This window comes from Muscardinus avellanarius (genome assembly GCF_963383645.1).
Source record: "Muscardinus avellanarius genome assembly, chromosome: 14".
Taxonomy (NCBI): domain Eukaryota; kingdom Metazoa; phylum Chordata; class Mammalia; order Rodentia; family Gliridae; genus Muscardinus; species Muscardinus avellanarius.
Genome location: NC_137800.1, coordinates 9130036 through 9140780, shown reverse-complemented (window position 1 = coordinate 9140780; position 10745 = coordinate 9130036). Strand labels below are relative to the sequence as shown.

General features: G+C 47.0%; 1 protein-coding gene across 2 annotated transcripts in view; it reads left to right on the top strand.

Moving 5' to 3' along the window:
- Window positions 1-928: 928 nt before the first annotated feature.
- Window positions 929-10745, top strand: part of EPHX2 (epoxide hydrolase 2) — a gene marked incomplete at both ends in the record, with an annotated part of 48363 nt that continues 38546 nt past the window's right edge. For both annotated transcript variants that reach the window (XM_080710670.1, XM_080710669.1), the window contains 2 exons: window positions 929-1029; window positions 8554-8638. In XM_080710670.1, coding sequence (XP_080566796.1) covers window positions 929-1029; window positions 8554-8638 — 186 coding nt within the window. The remainder of the gene's footprint in view (window positions 1030-8553; window positions 8639-10745) is intronic.

Sequence of the window (10745 nt, the reverse complement as noted above, 5' to 3'; positions counted from 1 at the left end):
TTCTCTCTCTCTCTCTCTCTCTCTCTCTCTCTCTCTCTCTTTCTCTCGCCTGTGTCCTCCCCCAACTCCTCCCTCGCCTAAGAGTGGTGAAAGTCTACTGCCGGGCGTGGTGACGCACGCTTGTAATCCCTGCGCTTGGGAAGCTGAGACAGGAGGATCGCGCAGGTTCGAAGCCAGCCTCAGCTACTTAGTGAGGCTCTCAGCAACTTAGTAAGGCCCTGTTTCCAAATAAAATATAATATGGGTCTGGGAATATAGCCCGGAAGTAGAAAACCTCTGGGTCCCACACCCAGTACTACCAAAAAAGAAAGAAAAAAGAAAGTTAGTTACTAAACGGGGAAAGGAGGGGAAGGGGACTTTCAGCTGAGGCACTGGAAAAGGCGGGACCTCCGGAAGCCAGATTCTAAGCCTTGGTCCAGGAGAGGAAGCAGTGGAGATAGACAAAGTAGGAGAGCCGGCTCCCGCCAGGCCAGAACAGGGTCAGGGCCAGATCGGGGCGGGGCCGAGGCGGGGCGGGCTGGAGGGCGGGGCCGAGGCTACAGAGGGCGGGCCTGGGGCGGGGCTAGCGAGGGAGCGAAACCAGCGGGGCGGGTCCGGTGGGCGGAGCCAAGGCAAGGCCGGGCCGGCCGGAGGCGTGGCCAGGTGGGCGAGGCTGGCTGAGTGGGCGTGGCGGCGGCGATGCTGGGCGGGAAGGGGGCGTGGCCAGGTGGGAGAGGCTGGGATGGTAGGTGGGGCGAAGGCGAGGCTGGGCGAGCTGGAGGCGGGGCCAAGTGGGCGAGGCTGGCCGAGTGGGCAGGGCAAAGGCGTGGCTGGAGGCGGGGCCAAGCCTGCCCCGCTCTCCTTGCGAGGTCCCGGCCGCCCGAGGCTTCATTCCAGCGTCCAGACCTTGGCGTCTTGTGTCCCGCAGCGTGGCAGCAGGCCGGACGCCATGGCGCTGCGCGCGGCAGTGTTCGACCTTGATGGAGTGCTGGCGCTGCCCTCGGTGCTCAGCACCCTGAGCCGCACCGAGGAGGCCCTGGGGCTGCCCAGGTAAGGGGACCGCGGGCTGCCGGCCTGCCGGGGCGGGGCGCAGGGGCAGGACTCCTGCCGCCCAGTGCCTTTCTGGACTTCTGTCCCAGGTCTCAGATTGCTGTAGGGCGAGATCCGTGCGAAAGGTTAAAACAATTATCTGGCCCTTAAATACTAGTGCATGAAAGTGGACTTATTGTCTTTCTAAATGCTAAGTAATTAAACCTCACCAAAGACTTCAGAATTGCCCCTTCTATTGAAAGCTCCCTTCTATTGAAAGCTTCCAAACGGTAGAGAAATTACTCACCATTGCTGCCAGCTTAATTCCAAATGGGTTTTTAAAACATGATTCAGAAGAAAGTTCTGCCTAGAGGCGTGTGTTACAGGTGTGCTTATAATAGCAAACTGCAGAAATAGCCCAGTCAGCCTCCCTCCCGTGGTGGCGCCCCTCTGTGATTCCAGTACTTGGGAGAGCGTGACAGGAGGAGCACAGGTTCACCGCCAGCCTTTGCAATTTAGCAATCCCCCCTGCAATTTAGTGAAACCCTGATTCAAAAATTTAAAAAATAAGACAGGGCTGGGGGTGTAGCTCAGAGGTTGAATACCCCAGGATGGAAGAAGGATGGAAGGAAGGAACTCACAGTCTGCTTCCTAGGAAATGGGAAACTAGGAAGTATCCACCAGTAAAAGTGATACTGGGATGTACTAGAGCAGAATGTGTTAAGAGCGTATGAAAAAACTCCAAACCCACTGAGTTGTAAAACTATTTGTATAATATGGCTTCAATCCCTGGGTGGGATTATGTTTTTCTTAGAATTCTACTTTATTTGTATTTCCCAACATTTTTGTTTACAAACATGTTATTTCTACAACCAGGAGGGAGGGAAGCATACTTATATTTTGAAGTAAAAAGAAGGAAGAAAGAAAGAAAAGATAGATCACAGCTGGGCGTGGTGGTGTAGGCCTTGATAGCACATACCTGTAATCCCAGTATTTGGGAGGCTGAGCCTGGAGGATCACAGGTTCAGTTTCATCAATTAGCTAGCCCCTTGGCAACTTAGAGAGACCGTGTTTCAAAATAAAAAGAGAGGCCTTGCTTCAAAATAAAAAGGACTACGTGTATCTTGGAGACAGAATGCCCCTGCGTTCAATCCCTAGTACCAAAAAATAAAATAAAATAAAGTTGAAAGTAAGCTCTAGCAACACCTAAGGTAGAGAAAGAATGACAAGAGAACAAATTCTAAATTACCATCAAGAGGAAGGAACAGGATGGAAGTTTTGTATTCTGAGTTCTGGACCTGCCAAGGACTCTAGACTTCTTTTGATAAGAAGGCCGACAGGAATTTTTAACCCTTACTATCTCGATCATAAAGGCTAGTGTCTCAAGCATGCCAAGCCCCAAGGGGGCTCAGCAATCTAAGCAGCTCCCACTTTTACAGACATGGAAACTGAGGTTTAGCATGGGGGTTACCTTGCTTCCAATCACACAACTGTTCAGTCATCAGCAGCTCTGGAACCAGTTTCCTGCCCCCTCCCATCCAGAATTCTTCCCTCTGGTTCCTTATGACCCTGCACTTCCCTTGGCTATCATTTTGGGGAAGATAGCAATCTGTCCAGGCTGAGTAAATACATCAATAGCTGACACACAGAAACAAGCTGGCTGCAGAGTGCACCATCAGGCTAATTGCACTCTAAGGAGTTAGCAGCTGACAAGAATGACATTTGAACATGGAAAGCCATCTCTGAGCCTTGCTTACCCCAATAAGTCGTTTGCTAGAGGGAGAAGAGGAAGGGAGGAATGAACTCATTCCCAAGACATCTTTTTAATAATAGTATTATTTTACATGTGTGTGTGTGTTTCTGAGAGTAAACCTGGGCACTTTCTAGTTTCGAGTCCCCCCCACCCCGCCTTTTTTATATTTTTTTATTTTGAAACAGGGTCTCACTCGGTTGCTGAGGCTGGTCTCAAACCTGTGATCCTCCTGTCACAGGCTCTCAAGTTACTGGGCTCACAGGTGTGTGCCACCATGCCCAGCTATTTCGCTCCTTTTTGACTCGTAAATTTGATTAAACAACAACAGGGCACAGAAGAGAGGGAGGTATGAGGCTGGTGTGAGCCTGTCCCCTCACCCATGTGAAGGTGAGCAGGGCTTACGTGTGCACGCGGCAACAGGGCACAGGTGTCCGGGTGAGGGCTGCTTAGGAGAGCGCCAGTTGCTGGAGCCTTACCTAGTTCATATCTCAGTTCTCAAGCTTCCTGTTGGGAAACTTGCTTAACCCATCTTGATGTTAGTCTCCTGGCCTACACACCAAGGCAGTACCTTGCCCTGTACAAGTCTCTGAGATTAGAGAACACGTAAGGTGGACGGGCAGCTATGTTCTCGATACATCTATTTAATTACAAATGTCCCATGTACATGCAAAGTGATGTACCATTTGCTTGGTGTTGTGTTCGTACACTCCCTTTGTGGCCACAGTTAGGATTGTTCCCAGTTGACCTAAAACAGGCCACAGCAGAGGTAGCCGGATACACGGGGTCAGAGTGTGTGGCCTTAAGCTTATTAGCCTACCAGGTTTGTGAACTAGCCATAAAGGGTTTTTTTATTTTTTCTATTTTTTCTTTAATACTGGGAATAATACTCAGGGCATTCTGCCTCTGAGCTACACCCCCCAGCCTTATTTGTTATTCTTTATTTTGAAACAGGGTCTCACTAAGTTGCAGAGGGCCTCACTAAGTAGCTGAGGCTGGCCGCAAACCTGCGACCCTCCTGTCCCAACCTCCCAAGTGCTGGGATTACAAGTGTGCACCACCACGCCCGGCATAATTTGTGTCTGAAGGTATAAATTAAGAAGGTGATCTAAAAGGGCCTGCTTTGTATTGGGCGTTTTCAATATTCTTACCATTTGATATGAAAACTCAGATCAGACACAAGTAGCCAAAGTCCAAGATGAAGAAAGCTACAAAGTCCAAAGGTGATGTAAACCAAGGAGGGGGGACGGCTCCTCAAGGAAATCAAGGGAGACAGGAAGACCGACAGAAGATTGACAGGAAGAGATGTGGGGGTCAATGCCCCAGAAGAGGGGGACCACATGTGCCAAGGCCGGGAGGTAGATGGCATGGAGCGTTCCGGAATGCTGAATGTTCCAGTCTAACTGGAGGAGAGAGGGTGGAGAAGGTGGTTGGACCCACCTCACAGTGCAGCCCCAAAGCCGTCCATGAGCATGTCCCAGCCTTGATGGCCAGTGGGGAGCCCTGGAGGGTTTTTGAGACGGGGTGGAGAGGGAGTAAAGTACTGGGGTCTCTAAGTCAAGGCAGCTGATCACCAGGGTGTTAGCTCCAGTGAGCTGGTAAAAAGAGGCAGGAGACAGAGGCTCATAGCAAGGCCTCAGGGCTGGGACAGTATGGAGTGAGCCTGGTAACCAAAGCTGATTGACATGTTCTTACCACTACTTTTGCATTTTTTTTGGGGGGGGCAGGTAATAGTCGGATCTGGTATACTGAGACTCCTCTAAGTTAGCCTTACCCCCAACCCCAGTTTAGGATCGCAGCAGCCATCTCAATGGGATTTCAAGCAGGAAGAAAAATAGGTGCCTGCTCCGTGTGCTGTCTTGGTACAATCTCTACTTCCTTCACTTTGCATATTTTGATGTTCGTGTAGAAGGGTTTGCACCTTGTAACTGTATTGTGATGGTGACCTCGTCCGGGAAAACAGAATACCAAGTAGAGACTGGAATATCGCAAAGTGGGCTTATCAGCTCACACTCCACCAGGATGGCCAGAGTCCCAGTAAGTTTCACTGCATTTTCATCCGTACCTGAAGTTGCTGGCCTGTCTAATTTTAGGGTCCTGATGGATATGTGTGCAGTGGCTTCTTTTGTGGTTTGAGTTTGAATTCCCCTGATGAATACCGATGCCCAGCTTCTTTTCATATGCTTATGAGCCACTGGGTAATTCTTTTGTGTAAGGGAATTATGTAAATGAGTTGCCCCTTTTTTTTCTCATGGATTACCTTTCCCTGTTGACATTTAGGAGTTCTTTATAATTCCTGACAGGAGGCCCTTGTCAGGTATATGTACTGCAAACATCTCCTGCAGCTTCACTTCCTGTGTATGTGGTACCAGAGACTGAACCCAGGGCATTCTACCTCTGAGCTGCACCCCCAGCCCTTTTTTATTTTTTCCATCTCACGTATCTGATGTGCTATGAGTATCTGTTTACATGTCACCTCCCTTGTTCTCTGATTTTCCCTAAGCATAGAATCATCATATTTTTTCATTTTTATATCTCAGCAGTGAGCACAATACCTTGTGTATCTTAGGCACTCAATGAAGATTGTGAGCTGAATTCTATATTGCCCCTTAAATTGGGGGCTGCTAGCCGGGCGTGGTGGCGCACGCTTGTAATCCCAGCATTCAGGAGGCTGAGGCAGGAGAATCGTGGTTAGCGGACAGCCTCAGCTACTTAGTGAGGTCCTCTGCAACTTAATGAGACCCTATTTCAAAATAAAAAATAAAAAATAGCGTAGGGGGTATAGCTCAGAGGTCGAATGCCCCTGGGTTCCATCCCCAGACCCACACAAACACACACAAATTGGGGGCTGCTGCTGAAGGGCATGAGGAATCTTTTTGAGGGGATGGAAATATTCTAAGACTAGAATGTTGTGATATTTGTGCAACTCTATAAAATTTATTACAAATCATTGAATTGTATATGGAAAAGATGGGTTTGATGAAATGTAATTCTGCCTTAATAAAACAGCTTTAAAACTGGTGACACACCTTTGCTAATAACTGGACAGTTGATCAAAGCCACAAGTATTAGCATAGGTCTCTTTATATTCTGTCCAAGATTTATCATGGTTATTTGCTGGAAGGTTAGTCTGGTGAAAGGCTTTTGGCTATTTTCAGAAACAAAACTTCCAAGTTGGAGGTATTTGTTCTCTTATTCAGGGATGATTGGCCAATTGCACTTGATAAGAGCCAAGGTAGGTTGATTTATTAAGATTACTGTAACAACGCAGACCGGTTGGCATTAACAAGAGAACAGCTGGGGAGGGTAGAAGTCCAAGACAGTATCAGTAGGATGTGTTTCTCCTAAGGCTTGTGGACTGCCAAATTCTCCTGTGTCCTCATGTAGTCTGTACCTATCTGCAAAGAGGTCTTCCTCTAGTTGTAAGGACACCAGTTATATTAAGTTAAGGCCCACCCTAATGACCTCGTGTCATTATACAAATATATATACAAATATATAGCTATATATACACATATGTACATACACACACACACACACACACACACACACATATATATATATATATATATATATTTATATATACACATTTGTACTGAAATTGAATTCTGAGGCTTTCTACCTCCAAGCTATATCCCTAGCCCCTTCTTTTTTGTGGTACTAGGGATTGAACACAGGGGCATTCTGCCTCTGAGAAACACTCCCAGCCCGATGTTTTATTCTATATTTTGAAACAGGGTCTCACTAGGTTGCAGAGGGCCTCACTAAATAGCTGAAGCTGGCCATGAACTTGTGATCCTCCTGTCTCAGCCTCCCAAGTACTGGGATTACAGACATGTGCCAGCACGCTCAGCTACCCCCAGCCCTTTTTTTTTTTTTTTTGAGACACTGTGGGTAGAACTCAGAGACATTTTACCTCCAAACTGCACACCCAGCCCTATTTTTATTCTTTATTGTGAAACACGGTCTCACTAAGTCGCAGAAGGCCTCACTAAGTAGCTGAGGCTGTTGGAGAACCATGATCTTCCTGTTTCAGCCTCCCACATATAGGGATTACAAGTGTGTACCACCATGCCTGGCTTAATTTTTTTTTTTAATAGGATCTCATTAAGTTACTGAGGCTGACCTCAAACCTGTGATCCTCCTGTCTCAGCTTTGCAAATACCGGGATTGCAGGCATATACCACTGCACCCAGCTGGACTTTGTCTTTCCTTCCTTCCTTCCCTCCTTCCTTCCTTCCTTCCTTTCCTCCTTCCTTCCTCTTTCTTTCTTTCTTTCTTTCTTTCTTTCATCTTTCCTTCTTTTCTTGGTGTGTGGTACTAGGGATTGAACTCAGGAGCATTCTACCACCTCAGAGGTACACCTCCAACCCTATTTTTTATTCTTTTTATTTTTTTTCTTCTTTTCTTCTTTTTTCTTTTTTTTTTCTTTTCTTTCTTCTTCTGTGTGGGATGATTTGTCTTGAGCCTGCGAGGAGCAAGCAGGTCCCTGATTTCTTCAAGTCCACATTTCTTTGCCTCTAATTCTTACTATCCAAAGACAGGAACCAGCCAGGCGTGGTTGCGCACGCTTGTAATCCCCGCGCTTGGGAGGCGGAGACAGGAGGATTGCGCAGGTTCGAAGCTAGCCGAGCGCGCTGGCTTAGGAGACATTTTTTTTTCAAATAAAAATGTAAAAACAGGTCTGGGAGTGTAGCCCGGAGGTAGAAGGGCTTCCAGGAACCCCAGTACCACCAAAAAAACCAAAAACAAAAACAAAGACAGGAACCAAAGACACACCTTTGTAGGAGGATTATTCTTTATTTATTTTTTTTTTTAAGTCTCACTAAATTGCTAAGGGTGGTGAACCTGGGATTCTCCTGTCTCTGACTCCCAAGTACTGGGATTACAGGCATATGCCACCACACTCAACTGACTTTACCTTCCTTAAGACCCAGTCTCCAAATATAGTCACATCATGAGGTCCTAGAGGTTAGGATGTCAACACGGAATTTGGGAAGATGAATCTAAGATAAAAGATAAAATATATGTGCATAATCAAAACCAGAGAAAAAGTATTCCCTGCCGTGTGTGTGTGTGTGTGTGTGTGTGTGTGTGTGTGTGTGTGTGGTACTGGGGTTCCTGGAAGCCCTTCTACCTCCAGGCTACACTCCCAGACCTATTTTTTACATTTTTATTTGGAAACAGGGTCTCTTAAGCCAGGGCGGCTGGCTTCGAACCTGCGCGATCCTCCTGTCTTCGCCTCCCAAGCGCGGGGATTACAAGCGTGCGCCACCACGCCCGGCGTTATTCCCTGCCTTTTTGAAGGGGTACTGGGGATGGAACTCAGGGGTATTTTACCTCTGAGCTATATCCCCAGCCCTATTTTAATGTTTACTTTTTGGAACAGGGTCTCACCAAGTTGCTGAGGGCCTTGCTAAATTGCTGAGGCCGGCTGTGAACCTGCAAGCCTCCCGAGTACTGGATTGCAGGAGTGTGCCACCTTGCCTGGCTTATTCTGTTCCTTTTGAATAAAGGAGCTAATGGAAACATCCTAAGCACCACCTGCTGTGTCCTGCGAGGTGCCTCCCCAGCCGTATCCCCTTGAGCAGGCGCAGGACTTAGCTTATGGTCCGCTGTCCCAGGCTGGATATGAGGCCGTAAACTGCACACGAAGACCAACCTTTGATCAGATTTTCCAGTCCCTGGCAGCACGCCCTCTGGCAGCAGTTTGTGGACACCAGCCCTCGCTGTCTCCTCCCCGTCACCACGAGGAAGCCAGCAGATGATTCCAGTCTTGTTTTTCTGTCTCCCAGGGGCTTTCTGAATGACACTTTCCAGAAGGAAGGCCCGGGCGGCTCCAGTGCCCGCCTCATGAAAGGAGAGATCACGTTTTCCCAGGTGAGGAGATGCCGCACGGCCCCACGGAGAGGCCTTCTCTACTTCTTTTCTGTCTGCTGCGGGCAAGCCTGTGCCTTCCGCACTCCGTCCCCTACCCCTCGTGACACAAGACCAGAAGGCCAACACACATTGGAAGGGGCATTTGAGACTGGTTAGTAATCTCTTTGGGCCAGCCAGAGAGACAGTTCCCAGCCTGTGAAGAACTGTGCCAGGGAACTCTACAGCTCGAGTCACTATTTAGGACCTGACACTGGGGCTATTCATTCAGTGACAATGTAATGAGTGGACTTCAGAGTCAGAGTGTGATTCATTCATCCCACTTACAGACTGTGTGACCACCACAAGTCACTCAGCTTCTCAAAGTCTCAGTTTTGTTCCAATTTTGTAAAACGGGGTATGATACAATTTATTTTCATGAAGCATGGAGCTATTTAGTGTAGTGTCTGGCCTATAATAAGTTCTCAAATACTAGCTACTCTTGTTACTGCAACCTCAACTACTATTATTCTTTTTCTGTAGTGCTGGAGATTGAACCCAGGGGCATTCTACCTCTGAGTTACATCCCCAGCCCTTTTTATATTTATTTCAAAACAGGGTCTTGCTAGATTGCTAAGAGCCTCACTAACTGCTAATGCCATCCTTGAACCTGTGATCCTCCTGTCTCAGCCTCCCAAGTACTGGGGTTACAAGTGTGCACCATCATGGCTCAACTATTATTTTTTTAAACAAAGTAACTGGGATCTAACACATTTGAATTCTCAATCACTGTCTCTCTAAAAAGAAAGGCTATTGAGAATCTGCTTCTACACACAAGATAAATTTCTATATTTTAAAAATTATTTATGATTTATAACCCTCCATTACTGTCAGAGAACACGGGCCCACCGTGGTAGAAGGCAAAAGCCCACCTCCTCTGTGAAGGCAAATCTGCTATTCATGTGGGGAGTATTGCCATTTTCTCAGCCTATCAATTCTGCTATTGATGGCTATTTGGGTCATTTTCAGATTGGCACTCTTACAAATAGTGCTACTACAATAGTGTGTGTGTGTGTGTGTGTATCACTGATCATTATGCTTTAGTGAGTATGTTAGTTTTCTAAGGCTATGTCAGCTGCTATAACAAATATACCATAGACTGGGTGGCTTAAACACAAAAATTTATTTCTCACAGTTTTGAAGGCTGGAGAGTCTAAGATCACAGCAGGTGTCTGAGGCTTTATTCCTGGTTTCCCATTGATTACCTTCTTGCTATAATTTCTGGAAAGCCAAAAAAAAAAAAAAAAAAAAAAAAAAAAAAAAACAAGCTCCCTTGTGGCTTCCTGTAAGAATGATGGTTTCATCCATGGTACGTCACCCTCGTACTTGATCGCCTTCTAAATAACCTACCTTCAAATACCATCATATTGGGATTAGGGCTTTGACATTGGGATTTTTGGAGGGACACAAACATTTAGTCTAGAGTGAGATGCCATAATGAAATGCCACAGACTTGAGAGGCCTAAGCTGCAGAAACATCTCACAGTCCTGTAGGCTGGAATTCCAAGCCAAGGTGCCCTCAGGATTGGTGTTTACTTTACTTGCAGATGGTGACGTCCCATGGTGTCCACACATGGTTTTCCTTCTGTGTGTATGTGTGTGTTAGCTTCACATTACTGGAATAAAATACCCAGGGCAATTAACTGATCAAGAGAAAAGACTTATTTAGCTAACAGATTTCAAGTCTCAGTCCAAGATCAGACAGCCCCATAGCTTTGAGCGTCTCGAGGTCAGCATATCATGGTGGTGGTGTAAGTGAAGAAAACCATTTATATCTTGAGCCAGGAAGCAGAAGAGAGGCCCATAGACTAGGGTCCCACAGCCCCCTTCAAGAGCACCCTCAAGTGACCTAAGGACCTCCCATTGGGTTCCCCCTTAAAGGTTCCACCACCTCCAATAGAGCCATCCTGTGGACCAAGACACAGGGCTTTGGAGGGACTCTATCCCAACCACTGCAGTGCAGTGTGCCTTCCCCCTGATGAAGACATTGGTCAGAACTCATCCTTGTGACCTTATTTACCCAAGCTACCTCTTTCAATGCCCAGTCTACAAATAGACTGTCATATTCGAA